The sequence below is a fragment of the Heterodontus francisci genome, chromosome 33, assembly GCF_036365525.1.
Source record: "Heterodontus francisci isolate sHetFra1 chromosome 33, sHetFra1.hap1, whole genome shotgun sequence".
NCBI classification, from domain to species: domain Eukaryota; kingdom Metazoa; phylum Chordata; class Chondrichthyes; order Heterodontiformes; family Heterodontidae; genus Heterodontus; species Heterodontus francisci.
Window position 1 is genome coordinate 51,301,931 of NC_090403.1, and position 17,850 is coordinate 51,319,780.

The window sequence follows — 17,850 nt, forward strand, 5'->3', positions numbered from 1 at the left end:
CTAAGCACAATTATCTGAGTAACACCTTGTTTGTTTGTGTGTTGCAGGCTGGTGCCGAGATCTCCACCGTTAACCCCGAACAGTACTCGAAGCGTTTCTTAGATTTTATGTCTAACATCATAACATAGTGTCCCTGCAGACACCCACAACACGCACAATGAGAGACTACCAATGAGTAGCAGACGCAGGAACTTGGAAACTGAGGACACTGTAGTGGTGCGTGCAGTATTCAATGTGCAGAGACTAATCTCCAAATTGCATCCTTTGGAAACAAAACAACAAAAACACAACAAAAAAAGATACTTACTGGCAAACCTGCATTGCCTCAAATGTTGCATTGCTCTTGAAGTTTTCTCTGCCATGTATTCTGAGTGTGTTGTTACTGGCAGTAGCTTCAGTGGCACTCCGTTAGCCATGGTGAGACATACTGCATGATTTTAAAACCAGAAGGTGGGCACTTGCACGCAGTGAAGGACAACGGGCACTTTGACAATGGCGAGAATCACTTTTTTACGGTTGAAATATTGTCCTAACGGAGCAAAGACACGGTATTGTTTGCGTGTATCTTTGTGACGCTGCACTCATCCCAACCCTGGTTTTGCCATTGCCAGGCCTTTGCCATGCTGTTTCTCAAATGTTTTAAGTTGTCATATTGTCTAATCGCAAAAAAAAAAGACTTTAGCAACTTTATCAATAAACCAACGCAACTATATATAAGCTATTGTTTGTTGGGGGTGGGGGAGGGGAAATGTTTACTAAAGCAAAGTAAGATTTACAATAGGATGCCACATATCCAGATTACCCGAGTCTGCATCTGGTCACGCAGTCTGTGGAGTGGCCATCAGTCCATCTGATGTGACTTGGGTAAATCCATTGGCTTTGTGGCATTCCTAATGTATTCTGAAAGTTTACTTTTTTGTTACTTGGCAGGAGGGCTTGCATTTACTTTGATGTGAGCTATTTGGCTTTTTAAGAGAGTACAGTCTGTAATAGTGCTTTAAGCTAATTTTTTTTTTTTGGACAATGTGTCATTCTGTCTGCTAGGTCAATAGACATGAGTAAAAAGGTAATTTTTTTTTTTTAAAAAGCTAACTCCTTTGTAAGGGACTGTTTTTAAGACTCAAATTCTTTTGACAAAGTATTGCTGTTTGCTGTTGAATCTGATGTTACAAAGAAGTAGCCGTGACAATAATGTTGCTTGGTAGTGTTTTTGTAAACACTACCAACATTGTCCGATTTTTGAATCCTAAACTAGCCTGAAATGTTACAAAAATGCCGCGGCAATATTGTGCTGTTTTAGTTTTTAAAAAGTTCTGGATATATGAAAACAAAATACAACTACAACAAGCATCAAATTTGAACCATTTACCTGTCGCTTGCAGAAACCATAGAAGGAATTGATTGGCACTTTAACCCTTTAAATAACAGAATTTCATGTATGCTGTTAATTATGTGTAGCATAACAGATATTAAAGGAGGGATACTGAAGGTGAGCTTGGTCTGCACTTGGTGACTAAGTGATCACTTATAGATATGTATATGTCTAAAACCATTGACGAGACTAAACTTTAATGTTGAACCCTCGCTAACCTATTTTCTATGGACTGTTTTTAATACATAAACCTTCTTTACCAAAAGGATGGTGGCCATTTTAGTAAGTGATCCGGCAAGTTCATAATTGCGAACAGTAGACGTAGGATGTTAGAGGTGTAAAGATTACAGGAGATAAATAGAAACGCACCTTCTGACACCCTATTTGTGTTGCTGAAAGAAATGTACAATTCATTGCACTGTGTATGTTATAATAGAGATTCTAGTGCAGTTATAGCTGGCTCAAAATTGTAAAGGATGAAAAAAGGAACATTAAAATTACAGTGTAAGTTCAGTTGCATCAGGATAAGTGCACATCTGATTCCAAGCTTTGAATTTCAGCGTACCAAATGATTTCTTGTTTCACTTATGTGGAGTTCTTGATGCAGGCATAACTCCTGTGTTTAATCTTGACCCATGCATAAAATGCTTTAGTTGTACTGCAGCCCTGTTATTCCTCAGCCCATTACTGTCTGTTTGTCACACTGTTAATTTCTCCTAAGAAGTTGTATTTTACACGATTTGGAGGGAGACTGTTTTCATGGTATTTTCTAATGGGTGTTCATATTGCTGTTAACTTATGAAAGTTGGCAATAAGAGCAGAATTTTTAAAAAATCATCCATAATTTCATTAACTATACTTTTGTTTATTAAATCCAAAAAAAATTGCTGTTGCTACTATCACTGCAGATGCTTGCTGGAGAACATGTCCATAAATAATAGCTACTGTCCCATACCTCACCCAAACAGACCATTTGTCATGTGCAAAGCCTGAGGCCTATCAGCAGGCTATTTTGCTATGACTGCCATCAGCACAATTTCCATCCGTAGGTACTTTGAGTGGCCACTTGTCAGCAGATTTTATCCCTCCCTAGTCCAAAGGCACTGAGGCCAATTTTAGTGTCTTTACCACTCCTACCACTTGAGGCAAACTAACTCAGCACAGGCTAGGGATTGGACCTTCCTGCTTTGCATGGTTCCACACCACATTGTTCATGTGTGGACACTGTGCCTGATCAGTGCTTTTGCCTTATTTTTACAAGGCCAGAGTTTCTCCCTTGGCAAGTCAGGACCTCCAATGTTAATTTTCCACATTTCCTGTTAGTTTTCTGCAATAGATTTGATCCAATCTCACTCTACTGGATCTCATTTGGCCCATGCACCAGGTGGAAGTCCTTATTTCAGATGTTTAAGAAAAAAACCTGTATAACCATCAGCAAGGAAATCAAAGCTCTTGTGATTAGGACCTGAAAGCGATAGGGGTGTTATGTCTTAACAAATGCATCAAATTAACCCCAACCAACATAGAGTTTTCCAACATACGCATTCAAGCTTATATCGGTCCAATCCATAATGGAAATTATCAGCAAAGTGCACGATTTTCGGTTAGACCAATTATGCATTTATCAGAGTTTGACTGTAATAATTTGTAATGCTGTGTTTGGGAATCATGGTGACGCAGTGTTTTAAACTCGCTGCAGTAATACCAAAGCTTACAAATAAAAAACAAACATTTTTGTAAAAATGCGCTGGTCCAATTGGATGGTCAACTCTCCCAACAGTAGTCATCATTCAGCCAAGTACAATTCGATCAGATCCAATTAGAGTGAGATTCTGTGCTGTGTTCAGTTTTTCAGTAGATCCCATTACCCTGGATTTTTCTTTCACACGTCCTCCTATACTTCCTTTCTTTCCAGACTCTGTTTTTGAAGGTCATAGACTTTTATGTTGATTCCCCCATTTAAGTCAGGAGGCAGTGGATCTCAGCCATCCTTTTTCAGATGAAACATTAAACCGAGTCCCTGCCTGCTCTCTCAGGTAGATGTAAAAGATCCCATGGGACTATTTTGAAGAGCAGGGGAGTTCTCCATGATCTCCTGGTCATTACTTATCCCTCAAATCAACAACACTACAAAAAGATTATCTGGTCATTATTGTGTGCAAATTCACTGCTGCCTTTCGAACATTACAACAGGGACTACACAAAGTACTTCATTGGCTGTAAAGTGCTTTGGGATGTTGTAAAGTTGTGACATAGATTATTTATATATATATAAATAATGATACAGCCGTAATGGGATATTATGGATCTATATTCGAATCATACAACTCGATCAGAGTGTTAACAGACCAGTGTGGGTCTGCTTTGAATTCTTTTCCCACCCTCTCCTCTGAAAAATTGCTTTGTAAATAAAACAAAAATCAATATGTCCTTTAATGGCAGACCACACTCTCACAGTAGGGAATATCAAATGATTCTATACTTAAGATGTTCCATGTTATATAGCTGGTTTATTTATTTTTTTAATTACACTCATCTTATAAACAGAATACTTAATAACTGCCAAATAGAATATGAAAAGTTATTCAATTCAAATTATCTTGTTTCGACTGACACTCATATTTTGGATGTGTCAGAACAGAAAACTACACTTAAAAAAAAAAAATTGTGTTGCAAAGTTTGCTGCAGGGGTTTGTTTTTAATCCATGCGAGCCTTTAATGTTCTAGTGGTAATCTTGTCTTTTTCACTGCGAAGAAAAAAAACAAATGTTACCAAATGGAATTAACAATACAGATACATAAACACTCCATGTTGCAGTGACCTCCTCTTGCACTACACACACAAGAGGCACGAACCAGAGCAGACAAATATAACGTAATTGGCAAAAGAACCAGAGTGGAGATGAGTTGTTTTTTTTTAAACCAGCAAGTTATGATCTGGAATGCACTGCCTGATGGGGGTGGTGGAAGCAGATTCAATAACATTCAAAAGGGAACTGAATAAATTCTTAAAAGGCAGAATTTTGCAAGGCTATGGGGAATGGGCAGTGAGTGAGACTAACTGGAAAGCTGTTTCAAAGAGGGCACGGGTACGATGAACTGAATGGCCTACTTATGTTCTGCATCATTCTATAGAAGTCAAACAATTTTCCACTTGCACCCATGCTCGTTCCTCCTAAGTAAATGCTTTGCCAATAACACAGAGCCCTGTCTGCAGGAGTTGCACAGGTTGTTGTTTAAACAGTCTGCCAGATTCCAGAAGCTCAATCTGAGACTTCTGGCAGGTCAATGGAAATGATCATCTCTCTGGACTGAACATTTTTCTTCTTTGGCCTCCTTGTCTCGAGAGACAATGGGTAAGTGCCTGGAGGTGGTCAGTGGTTTGTGAAGCAGCGCCTGGAGTGGCTATAAAGGCCAATTCTAGAGTGACAGACTCTTCCACAGGCGCTGCAGATAAAATTCGTTGTCAGGGCTGTTACATAGTTGGCTCTCTCCCTGCGCTTCTGTCTTTTTTCCTGCCAACTGCTAAGTCTCTTTGACTCGCCACTCTTTATGGCTGTCCGCCAGCTCTGGCGATCACTGACTCCCATGACTTGTGGTCAATGTAACAGGACGTCATGTCGCGTTTGCAGACGTCTTTAAAGTGGAGACATGGGCGGGTCTGATACCAGTGACGAGCTCGCTGGACAATGAGTCTTTGGGGATCTTGCCATCTTCCATGCGGCTCACATGGCCAAGCGCCGCTGGCTCAGTAGGGTGTAAATGCTGGGGGTGTTGGCAGCCTCGGGGACTTCTGCGTTGGATATACGGTCCTGCCACCTGATGCCAAGGACTCTCTGGAGGCAGCAAAGATGGAATGAGTTGAGACGTCGCTCTTGGCTGACATACGTTGTCCAGGCCTCGCCGATATTGATGGATGGAGCATTTCTGATGTCCTGTCCCATGACGTTCATTTTCTTGAGGCTGATGGTTAGGCCAAATTCGTTGCAGGCAGCCGCAATCCTGTCGATGAGTCTCTGCAGACACTCTTCTGTGTGGGATGTTAATGCAGCATCGTCAGCAAAGAGGAGTTCCCTGATGAGGACCTTCTGTACTTTGGTCTTTGCTCTAAGGTGGGCAAGGTTAAACAACCTGCCATCTGATCTTGTGTGGAGGAAAGTTCCTTCTTCTGAAGACTTGAACGCATGTAAGAGCAGCAGGGAGAGGAAGATCCCAAACAGTGTAGGTGCGAGAACACAGGAGCAGGAGTAGGCCATTTGACTGCTCTGCCATTCAATAAGATCATGGCTAATCTTCAACCTCCACTTCACTTTCCTGCACTATCCCTATATCCCTCGATTCCCTTAGTATCCAAAAATCTAATCAGTCAGTCTTGAATATACTCAATGACTGAACATCCATCGCCTTCTGCAATAGAGAATTCCAAAGGTTCACAACGCCTTGGGCTGGATTCTCCTGCGGGCTTCGGCACCAAATAGGGGCCCTGTGCCCGCACTTGCCGACAGCAAGACTGGCAGCGCAATCTTTACAGAAGCGGCCTCCAAACTATCTGCCTCCACGCTCACCATCCTATTAAGGACATTGGGCAATCATGATGCTGTCGACCCCCTCAGCAGCTCCACCAGGTGGGTGCTGCTGAGGCAGGTCGGGACCGTGAAGGCACAGATCCAATTCAAAAATTATCAGGGCTTAAGCCAGTAACCTCCTCAAAGCAGAGGGGAAATGCCCCCCTGGGAGGAATCGTTCGTGCCACAGGTACAGCCTTTCCTGCCCGCTGCTCCGTCATTGGGGCAAAGAGTCTCCTGCTCCGATGAACCCCCAGCCTGCCACAGTTAGGCCTCCTGCAATGAGCCAGCGGGCCTCTGCGCACGGTTGGGGGGGGCAGGCGTGGGGGCCACTTCCCCGGTTACAAAATGCCAGCGAGGCTGCAAGATCACCCCTAATTGTGGCCTTAACCATCGTAAATGGCTGCCCACCTCCGGTGAAGCAGGCAACTGATCCTATTTCCAGCCTGTCTCTGGGAAAGTTTCCCGGCAGTGGGAATGCTTCAGGGAACCATTCTGATGTGGCTCCCCACTATTTTTCCCCGCTCCGTGGGGCTGAGAAAATCCTGCCCTTTTGAGTGAAGAAATTTCTTCTCAGCCCTAAATGGCCAATCCCTTGTTCTAAGATTGTGACACCCCCCCCCACCCCACTAGCTTTAGACTCAACAGCCATGGTGTTAGGTTGGAGAGTATAGCTCAGTGGTCGAGCACTTGACTGCAGATCAAGAGATCACTAGTTCAAATCCAGGTGCTCCTTTACTCCCATGTTTCTGGTCTGTACAATTCTCTTCCCCAGACGGTATTGGCGGCAGGGTCATCGAATATTTTTAAGGCTGAGCTAGATAGATTCTTGATTGACAAGAAAGGGAGTCAAAGGTTATCGGGAGTAATCAAGAAAGTAGAGTTGAAACCACAATCAGATCAACCATGATCTTATCAAATGGCGGAACATGCTACTCCTGCTCCTAATGTGTATGTTCGTAGGGTAAACATCCTCCAGCATCTACCCTATCAAGCCCCTTAAGAATTTTATGTTTCAATGAGATTACTTCTCATTCTTCTAAACTCGGGAATATAGGCTTAGTCTACTCAATCCCGAGTATAGTGAATCAAGTGCAATGCAAGAGCTTACTGACACACATCTATCCCATTGTGGCACCAACTCAAACTTGTGATTGGTAAAGTCAGAAGCAAGTTATCAGGCCTGTTCACTCATGGATATAAATCATATCCCTCCTCATCAGGTGTCACCTGCAGCATCACATGTATTGATTTCGTCCCAGCACCACCTTCGAGCAACCCAGGGATATAATTACCTTTGGTAGCACACTGCTTGACACACATTGAAATTTCCTTTCTCTCCTACTTAAAAGTCATTAGCCTGCTTATTTTATGATATTAAAACAGAACACAAGGAATGCGTCTGCAGAAAAATCAAAACTCTGCCAAGTGTAAAAAGTGTTTCAAACTTACATGATGTGAACGACGACACCCATACCAGATACAGCATCTCTATCCACTGCATTCAGCATAGCCTGAGATATAGTTTCAAACAGATCTTCTGGTTCCTGAAATAGAACCATTCATTTAGTATGTTAGCATACGACATGAATGCTGCTGTACAAATGCAAGTTCTTTCTTTCCTGAATGGTGCATTTGATTTGTTGCAAAGGGACAGTGTAAATAACAAGTCATCTCCCAGCCCGAACCTAGAATGCAGGGGTTTACGATCTCCCAGGAAGGCCATCTCACAGCTCCTGGGCTCAATGCTGCCTGGTGGCGGCAAGTCATGTATTGAAAAAGTACTTGGGATCTCATGAGTACTCATACTTATGACTACTTTACCAAGTTAAACAGAGGGCCCCAGCCATATTCTGAAAACATCCACAATTTCCCAGCCAGGGAGTGAAGCTATGTGTGTCTGATGTTCATTCCTGTAGCATAGCAGCCCAAATATGTCTGCTGGTTCAGCTGGTAACAGACCACCTAGTGTGGCACTGAGCTATACCATTCAGGAAAGCCCCAGGCTTGATCCTGGGTCTGTGCGGAGTTAGCTGAACTGCAAATAATTACGGGTGCTACTATTGCCTCAATGCTCCTGGGTGGGGGTGTATGTGTGGGGTTGAGGTGTTGGGGAATCAACTAAGGTTTCAATGTTGATTTCTAACCAATGGCCTTACAGGTGTGTAAATATTGGATGGGAATTGGTTCAAGCTCAGGAATGACCTGTCGACACTGACTGTCTAGATTCACACAAGAATGACGACTGCTTGGGTGAAGTACTGGAAAACTACCAGTATCAGTGGAACTGCACCTCAGTGTAAATCATTCCCTGCAACCCAGCAGAGTATCGGGCTGGGGGAAAAGGAACAGCATTTACATAAAAAGATTCTAGCGCACTCTCTCATCAACTGTAGAGTATTTTACTGCAAGAGAAGTCCAGTGCCAGCTCAGCCCTTATCTGTAAATTTTATGCTAAATTAAACACACCTATTATTACAGGATGCCCCGTTTAATCTTGGAGGCTTGTTTTCAATTAATCTTTTCCAAAAAGGCAGAATAATGACAACACAGCTACAACTGAAGATAAGTTAATGCTACTGCTGTTTCAGAATGGGATCCTTATTGGCAACGATATGTCACCAGGTGCAGCAGCTCATATAGGGACCAAAGAAAATAGAAAATGTGCTTTTTGGGAACAAATAAAACCAGCATAATTTGAATTTAAACAGGGGCATCAACAGGTCAATGTGCCAAACACTCACCATGTTTGGCTCCCAAAGGGACTCACACATGCCGTACATTTGTTCTGAGCATGTTCCACTGACCACAAAGTCTTCCGTCTCCATTGGGCAGCCAATTAAGTCAAGCGAGCAAATAAACGGTTGGTATGTTTTTGGATCAAGTCCTGCAATCACTGGTTCAACATAGTACGGGCCAAATCTGCAAATGTTAAAAGTAATCATGAGAACAGCAACCTACATCACAAACGCCATTCATTGTGAGAGATGCTTCGAGGACTTGCAGAGATGCTATAGCCCAGAAATGACTGTGCTGATAGCAGTGGGCGAACACTTACTGTGTTCACATGATCTTCCTCTATTGTAGTTGTGGCACTAAACTAAACAGGTTAACTAACGCCTGTGTTCAAATAACAGACAGAGGAATGTCATACAAGGCCAAACGTTTGTCCAGTAACATTGACAATTTTAATTTCAACGTTAATATAAAAATATTCCTATTGTTAGCATAAAGTAAGTCAGTAGTCCCTCTAGTACCCCAACCCTATTATAACATTCAGCTTCATTAATACTCATGTTCCGACTATGTGTTTCCTACAATACAACAGTGACTACACTTCAAAGTACTTCATTGACTGCAAAGCTCTTTGGGACATCTGGTGGTCATGAAAGGTGCTATATAAATGCAAGTCTTTCTCTTATTCTGCTGGGCAGATAGCTGCAAGCATTCATGACTGAGAAAGTACATTATTCCCAATATTTATATTTACATTCTACTAAATTAAAACTGATAGCTTTGGATGCCACTTCCCTGACCTAATATGAAGTAATATTCTAGGTTTGCCTTCTCCATACTGTTTAATATTTTATCTACCTCAATGTGGATCTCGCCCCTGCTCAATTTCTGGACTGGAGCTTTCCTAATTTCTCCTCGCCACTCCTTCACTTTACACTTGGGATCAATCGTGTTTCTCTTTCCTGCACCTTCTCCAGTGTGTGGATCGGTCTTTAACGTCATAATGATTGAGATGAGGAGAAATTTCTTCACGCAAAAGGTTGTGTACCTTTGGAATGCTCTACTGCAGAGAGCTCAGTCGTTGAGTATATTCAAGTCAAAGATCAACAGATTTTTTGGATACCAATGGATGTGGGGATAGTGTAGGACAGTGAAAGATCAGTCATGATCTTACTGAATGGCACAGCAGGCTCAGGGGACCAAATAGCCCATTCCTGCTCCTATTTCTTATGTTCTTATCTTATGTGATCAGAATTAAATACAGTATTGCTAATGCGGCATGATCATAAGCAAATGTCAGGCGATTTAAGCAGTTCAACAGGTTCAATTGCTATATCCCTAAACCCAAGAAGCTTTGATGCCTTACTAGGTATGGGTGCATCAAGTGCTACAGAGTAGTAAGATACGGTTGAACACCTGCAAATTAGGCAAAGATCCAATTTCAGCCATGCAGTTAGAGAAAGGCACCTGGTAGACTGCAGTTATTCTCTACACGAAACCTACAACCACAGATCCCCAAAAGCGCTGAAGGATTAGTCAATTGAGGCACTCTTGGAACACCGACCAGCTAGCTCAACAGCAGCAGAGATTTAAGAAAAATATTTATATGAACAAACAGCAAATCATCAGCATAGAAGGCCATTCGGTCCATCAAGTCTGTACTGGCTCATTTGAAAAGCAATCCTGATAGTCCCACTTCCCTGCTCTTCCCCCCACTTCCCTGCATTTTTTTCAAGTATTTGTCCAATTCCCTTCTGAAAGCTACTACTGAATCTATTTCCACCACCCAATCAAGCAGTACATTGCAAATCCTAACCACTCTGTTAAAAAAAACTGTTTCCTCATGTCGCCTCTGGTTCTTTTGTCAATTACTCTGATTATCAACCCTTCAGCCGCTGAAAACAGTTTCTCTTTCTTTACTTGACCTAAATCCTTCATGACTTTAAACACCCTATCAAGTCTCCTCTTAGCCTTATCTGATAAGGAGGATGCTGACTTTAAAAGAAAATTACTAGTACAGTTATAGGTTGGTTCCAAATGGAGCAGGATGGATTAACATTTGACTGTGATGCTGGAAACTTTTTGCAGGTGAGACAAGACACCAAAATGGGAAGTGAACATTTGCCTATTGCCAAATTAGTTGACCCTCAATACCAAACTCAATAGCTTTTTTTGGTGCCTTATATACTGTGACATTCAAAGACCAGGAATTAAAAGGAATTCTAGCTACCAGCCTATAGGAACTCCATTTAGTTTGGTTACAATAGTATTTGAATGTTTTACAGCTAACTCCTGTATTGTCCTCTAAATATACTTATACATAATTACATTCACACACTCCCTCACTGAAGTAAGACACACTCCAGTTTTATTCCTCAAGATGCAGTGGAAACAGATTCAATAGTAATTTCCAAATAGGAACTGGATAAATAGAATCACAGAATCATGGAATGGTTACAGCACCGAAGGAGACTATTCAGGAAGGGAAAATATTTGCAAGGCTATGGGGAAGAGCTGGGAGTGGGACTAATTGGATAGCACTTTCAAACAGCCAGCACAGGCTGGTTGAATGGAGGGTGAATGGCCTCCTTCCGTGCTATATCATTCTACGACTGACAAAGTAGCTGAATCATAAAGGGCCAGTAAAAGTCCCCATTCTACACAGATAGCATCTGATTCAGGGCAGCAGTTGGACACAATTAATGCCTGCAAACCAGAGTTAAGGATTGGGAAAAGCAGCTGAAAACCCCTCCATTTTTAGCAAGGCACCATGCCATTTTTCTGTTGAGGGGTGGGGGGGGGGGCCTTCCTTAAATATTGATACACGCTCCAGGGAACCCCTAACCTAATTTACCAAAGTTATTCAAAGGAAAACAATGCAATCATTGCAGAGCTACTTACAATTACAGTGCACCTTTAATAAAGGAAATTTCCCAGGCACTTCAAAGGAGACCCGGATGCCACACAGGAGTGGCTGTGCAGAGTCACATGCAAGGCACAGGCTTCACCCAATGGGGGAAGAAATTCAAAAAGGAGATCGCGATATGCAATTACCCCGCACGTGGTCTCATTGAGGCAGGCAGCAGCCAAGCTTTACGTTGCCTGCTCATTAACATGGTTGTGTCATGAAGCCTAGTTGAAAAACATGCTGCTGATTGGCTGCATAATCAATGGCGACAGGGGGAGGGGGAGGTGCTAGTGTGGGGCTAGCTGACCTATTAAAGGCAGCATGCCCCTCTTAAAGGGCAGGAGCACTTAGTCTGCAGCAGCTACTGCAACAGTCTCAGGAAGGCTTCAATGGAAGGAAGAATTGGCAATTGGAGTACTGTGTATGACATAAGACCCTGGTTTGCGTATTTAAAGGGACTACCTCCTGACTCAGGCAGGTGATTGTTGCACCTAATGGTAGACCCATGGCAACATAGCTCGGCTACACCCTCAGCAGGACCAAGGCAGTAAATCACACCCCACCATTTTCAGGGCACGATATCTGCTTCACCAACAAGCGGAAGGCCTCAAAAAATCTCGCTCCCAATAAAAGTTGCTGAGGAGACTGCACATTTTACACTAGGAATTTGGTGAATTTCTAAAACTATCGGCCCATTAAAGAATTAATAAACTCTAACCACAAATGGGTTTGTTATTTAGCAATGCAACTTCACATTTGAGAATCAGACAATTCCACGCCGCATAACTCCAAACATTTCACAATAGGTTGGAGTATTTAACCTACCGTCGTTCATACAGGAGATTTGAAACCATGCTCATAAATGTTTTTGGTTTGATCTGTCTGCCTTCTTTTAATTCATACAGGTTCAACCTGAATTTGAGACGCTGTGAACTGAAAAGAAAATGGGAGAAGTATTAAGAGTAGTGGACTACCTCAACTCACAAAAGGACAACAGTACTCGGTTCACGTTACTAGGAAGTCAGAAAAGCATTCAGTAATCGCTCGGGCATCTGGTGGGTGAATCTGAAATGCAGGAGCCTATAGTGCAAGAAATGGAGCTAACCAGATCTTGTGCAGACTCAATTTTACAGAGCACATCTGACTGGTAGTCTGCTGGGAGACTCCTGATCAGATCCCAGGTCTGGTCCAAAATTGCACTTTCATTATGATAAATGGAGCCACTCAGGTACTATATCTGGTTCCATCATCAACACTGCCAGAGCTTCCCTGGATGAAAGGCGACCAAAAATAGCACAATCCAATTTAGATATTCCCATAAAGATACAGAGTTGTAACCAGCATACTCTCTCATGCTTTTCTAAGCTCTTCCATGAACTTTGCAATCCTCCAACTCTGGCCTCTTGCACATTCCCCATTCCCCCACTACTGCCAGTCGTGTCTTTTACATGACTAGGCAGTAAGCTCTGGAATTCCCTCCTTAAACATCTTCTGTCTCTCCTCCTCCTTTAAGCCCCTCCTTAAAATCTACCCCTTTGACCATGCTTTCAGTCACCCTGTTAATACTCCTTCTTAGGCTCACTGTCAAATTTTCTTTGATAACGTTCCTGTGAAGGGCCTTGAGAGGTTTTCCTACATAAAAGGCACTATATAAATGCAAATTATTGTAGTTAAAAGAAACCTGTATACAGGACTGACGCAGTAGACAGTCCTGTGATCTCTTAAGAACAAAATACGTTGGAGAAGAATTCTGGAAAGAGAAACTCCACTAAACGGTGGTTTAATTCATATGCAAAACATTTTGGTACTGTAACTGAAATTAAGTGTAAAATAAACCCAAATAAAAAGTAAATTATTGAGTGGATATAGTTAGAATATCGATCAGCCATGATCTCACTGAATGGTGGTGGAACAGGCTAGAGAGGCTGAATGGCCTGCCCCCTTCTAATGTTCCCAAACCAATATGGTGGACTCTTAAGTGCCCTCTGAAGTGTCCTAACAAGTCCCACTGTTGTGCAAATGTAACTTGGATGGGCAATAAATGCCAGCCTTGCCAGCAAGGGCCATGTCTTAAGAATGAATAAGGATGGGGCATGGTTCTGCAGATGCCAGTCACACTCTGCTGCCTCACCCCAAGAGTCCATTATTTGCATGCAGGCTTCGAAAGCAGGTGCCTACTTGCTACTCCGCCATTGCTGGGAGGAAAGGGTACCCACAGTCAAACCTGATGCTGTCTTCATCTAAAGTCCACTTTAAAGTGCACACTTCCAAAATGGGATGCCGGACTGCAACTAGAAACAGGAACACGGGTTAATTTAACTCTCCTTAACGCACGGCCTCACAGATCAACCGTAGCACTCACTGCAGCCGCGGCTGTAATCACCTGAAACAGCACAGACTGAGAATCGAAGCTGTGAGCTCCTAGCCTACATGACTCAGCTAGTCACTGGAAAAACTGACTTGAGACATCAGGGGAGCTGTGCTTAAATTGGAATTGGGAGTAAGTTTATTCCTCGTTAGTCCAGAGTTTTCCAACCAATCGCAATGGCTCTATTGCTGCCTCAGCTAAAATGAGCACTGGGAACAAACTAAGCGCTTCATTTACATGCTGTCTTTATTGAAATGGACCCAAAGTGGACCTGAACTGGGCACTCTTAATCCCACATTACTGTCTTGCTAAGGAAATTTTACCCCTTAACAGAGATCAGACTAAGCCAATCTCGATCGTGGTACTTACACAGTCTGTACATCTGTGCCAAGACCAGCCAGTCCAATATATAACCTCTCGCCCATTGGAAAGATTTTCTGGAAGTCAGTGGTCACCAGCTGTGCCTGAATTCCAAACCTCCTGTCGGCTGCTATTGCCACACAATCCTTACCCCTCATGGCCATGACAGCCCCACCATTATATGACATGTGCGACTGGGAGAAGAGCAAGAAAAGCACAAGTTAGGAACTCCTGCAGCATTTGATGACTGAATATATCTCAACATCATTCTGATTAACGATTAAGGGGGAAAAATACAATTTTTTTTTTATAATTCAATAAGCATTTTCCTGAATACTATGATTTGAGGCATTATAGATTAATTTTTGTAAAATCCAGTGGATACAGTTTTATGCATTACACTCCCTGACAAAATACTTATAAACATATACCAAGCAAAATGAAACATGCCTCAAATCACCATTGTGGATGAGTTTTCTTTTTTAACTGTTCTGTTATTGAGACCAGTACTGCCACTAGAATGTCGATAAGATGTCATGGTTGGTGTCTGAAATGTTCATACCATGTCCAACTGAACTATGAAAATCACCCAGCAAAACAAGGGTAGACATAAAATCAAAGTGCTGGAAATACTCAGGTCTAGCAGCATCTGTGGAGAGAGAGACAGAGTTAACTGTTAACTGTGTTCTGATGAAAGGTCACAGACCTGAATCGTTAACTCTGTCTCTCTCTCTCCATAGATGCTGCCAGACCTGCTCAGTATTTCCAGCACTTTCTGTTTTTATTTCAGATTTCCAACATCTGCAATACTTTGCTTTTATTAAAAAAAAGTATAGATTTTGCCTGTCCAACCCTTTGTCTTGAGAGAGCATTTTGACCTGTATAACGCGAGGAGTAATTTAAGTGGTTATAAGTCAGTCACTGGCAGCATTTGTGATGGTAACAATTTAAGTTTGTGCATTCTCAAGTCTCTATAAGAACCTTATTCCACAACGTCAATGTACATGACTTAATCAGAATATAGGAAAATTTGCACTCGAGATATTCTTTTCATGATTGTTACACCAACACAATTAAAAAGATTACGGACCACACACTCAATTCTGCATCTTTCACAAAGCAGTTGAATGCAGAAATGATTATCCAGGAATAAGCCAATTTAAATATTGTAAAACTAGTCTGATAGTTTTTTTTAACAGATGTGCCAAATTACAAAAATTAAAGTTGAGTGAGATTGGTATCAAGGAAGTTCAAACCCCATAGAAATGTCAAATATTAAAAGTAAATAATTTACTGGACAGAACTTTCTCTGCAATAAAATTGTGCTTGCTAAATTGGAGGCCAAGCCAATAATGGATTACAGAGACTTTAAGGGGCTGTCATTGCAGAAACTATAAGATTTAAGTTCAATGAACTAATTACTGTATTTAAACACACTCCCACTAGAGTTATTCCTCAATAATAAGTTTCTTATTTACTTTTGGGATTAGAATAGATAGGTTTGATGGCGGGCTCCAACACAGTAAGCCGAAGAGCCTATTTCTGTGCTGTATAACTCCATGACTCTTACTCATTTGCAGCATTTATTGCCCATCCCTAACTGCCCTCGAGAAGGTGGTGGTGGCAACTGACTGGCTTGCTCAGCCATTTCAGAGGGCAGTTAAGAGTCAACTACATTGATGTGGGTCTGGACTGGGTAAGGACGGCAGGTTTCCTTCCCTAAAGGACATTAGTGAACCAGCTGGGTTTTTACGAAAATCCAGTAGTTTCGTGGTCACCATTTGTGATACTAGCTTTTTATTTCAATCTTTTTTAATTCACTGATTTTAAATTCACCAGACTGCCATGCTGGGATTTGAACTCATGTCTCCAGATTAATAGCCCAGGCCTTGGATTACTAGCCCAGCAACATGGCCACTATAATACTGTAGCCAACAAGTTTTTTTTAAAAAGGGAAATTGAGTATCAAAAAATGATCACAACATTAACATCACCAGCGATGACATTGGGTTTTATGTATTTCACTATATTACAGGAATATTACAACTTGTACATATTTATGAATTAACATTTTATTTATTTAGAGATACAGCACTGAAACAGGCCCTTTGGCCCACCGAGTCTGTGCCAACCAACAACCACCCATTTATACTAACCCTACAGTAATCCCATATTCCCTACCACCTACCTACACTAGGGGCAATTTATAATGGCCAATTTACCTATCAACCTGCAAGTCTTTGGCTGTGGGAGGAAACCAGAGCACCCGGCGAAAACCCACACAGTCACAGGGGGAACTTGCAAACTCCACACAGGCAGTACCCAGAATTGAACCTGGGTTCCTGGAGCTGTGAGGCTGCAGTGCTAACCACTGTGCCGCCCCATGTTAAAGATACTTCTCTATCAAGAAGTCATGCAAATTTTCACAAATCTGGAATAAAAAATTGAAAAATTAGCAAGGTGGTGAGAAAGACAAAATATCATAAGGAGATTTATCACATGGAGATTTAGCAGATTGTAAAGTGCATCAGGGATACAAGACAACTAACTGAAAATATGGTGAAGGAAGTAACTGAATATAGACATCGAGTCTTTAAAATACTGAAGGAATACATCTTAAGCTAAAAGGAATAATGACTGGAAAGTTAGTGCAAACTGTGAGGAAGAGAAAAAAAACTAAATTATTGAGAAAAGATCCTATAACTGTAACTAGGCAGTCTCTGATGGATTAATTCCTGGAAAAGGAGCCTAAAATTCGTGTAGCACAATCTGAGTGAAGAAAGACAATTAATAATTGTAATAAAATTAACAGAACCCGCTTCAGGTTTAAAATGAAACTAAAATAAGGGTAAAATCAGCCTTGGTTTATAAAGGAAAGTAGAGGCCACATTAATCAGGTTCGGCCTGGCTCATTCCAATGTGCAAATTAAACAAGTCAGCTGTAGATCAGTACAAAATAAGTTATATTTTGAGCATTCTCCCCTTCCCTCGCTCACCATTCTGCGTAGTTGTCAGTCAAGCCCAAATACGGTGAATTTTACAGTATTTTCCCAACTTCCACACCAAAAATAAAAAAATCACCACTTCCAGCTTCTGCCTACCGCTCACCCTAACTTGATGCGCAGTATAGTACCGCCTTCCAACTTCGGCGATTGGCTCTCTGGCTCCCCGCTGCCGCCAGTCGATCTCACTAAGTGGTCAATCGCCAGGTACGTCATTGCAGCCGCGGCGGACGGGTTCGGTTGCACTCATGGGAGCGAGAAGGAAAGTGAACAGTCACTGTGTGCGGGCGGGCCCGGCCGAGCATGCCGGGATCGTGGAGGACCTAAGCTGGAAGAGGAAAGGAGGACAAAGGGAGCCAAGAGTGTGTGGAAAACATTGTTGATGTTGTGACTTGGGAGGGAAGGAAAAAAAACAATTAGAGTGTTTCACTTAAAGATACGCGTTTTTTTAAAAGAAAAGAGAAATAAAATTTCCACCAAGTCACATGAAGTAAAACATGGATTTTGGTTTTTTTTTGTAAAGCACATTAATTCTAACA

At 42.0% G+C, this 17,850-nt stretch overlaps 2 protein-coding genes across 7 annotated transcripts in view; one reads left to right on the forward strand and one right to left on the reverse strand.

The window, feature by feature from the left end:
* LOC137348202 (phosphatidylinositol 5-phosphate 4-kinase type-2 beta) overlaps positions 1 to 1,637 on the forward strand; it is a 125,529-nt gene extending 123,892 nt beyond the window's left edge. For 5 of the 6 annotated variants that reach the window (XM_068013548.1, XM_068013547.1, XM_068013550.1 and 2 more), the window contains one exon: positions 48 to 1,637. In XM_068013548.1, the coding sequence (XP_067869649.1) occupies positions 48 to 128 (81 nt within the window). In that variant the 3' untranslated portion in view covers positions 129 to 1,637. The remainder of the gene's footprint in view (positions 1 to 47) is intronic. The other variant, XR_010969094.1, reaches the window with a different exon arrangement.
* Positions 1,638 to 3,862: 2,225 nt separating this feature from the next.
* psmb3 (proteasome 20S subunit beta 3) lies at positions 3,863 to 17,436 on the reverse strand. Its single transcript, XM_068013553.1, has 6 exons — positions 17,306 to 17,436; positions 14,319 to 14,503; positions 12,407 to 12,514; positions 8,682 to 8,859; positions 7,390 to 7,484; positions 3,863 to 4,119 (listed from the first exon to the last, which is right to left on the reverse strand). Exons 1-6 carry the CDS (start codon positions 17,306 to 17,308, stop codon positions 4,071 to 4,073), a joined length of 618 nt encoding a protein of 205 aa, XP_067869654.1. The 5' UTR covers positions 17,309 to 17,436; the 3' UTR covers positions 3,863 to 4,070.
* Positions 17,437 to 17,850: the final 414 nt, after the last annotated feature.

What these genes read in the sequence shown, in the direction of transcription:
- psmb3 (XM_068013553.1), bottom strand. An exon ending in AATCTCCTGTATGAACGACG is followed by an intron (nt 8,860 to 12,406) that starts GTAGGTTAAATA and finishes TAACATTTGCAG; the next exon opens with ATTTGGCCCGTACTATGTTG. An exon ending in CCCTTTGGGAGCCAAACATG is followed by an intron (nt 7,485 to 8,681) that starts GTGAGTGTTTGG and finishes GTTCTATTTCAG; the next exon opens with GAACCAGAAGATCTGTTTGA.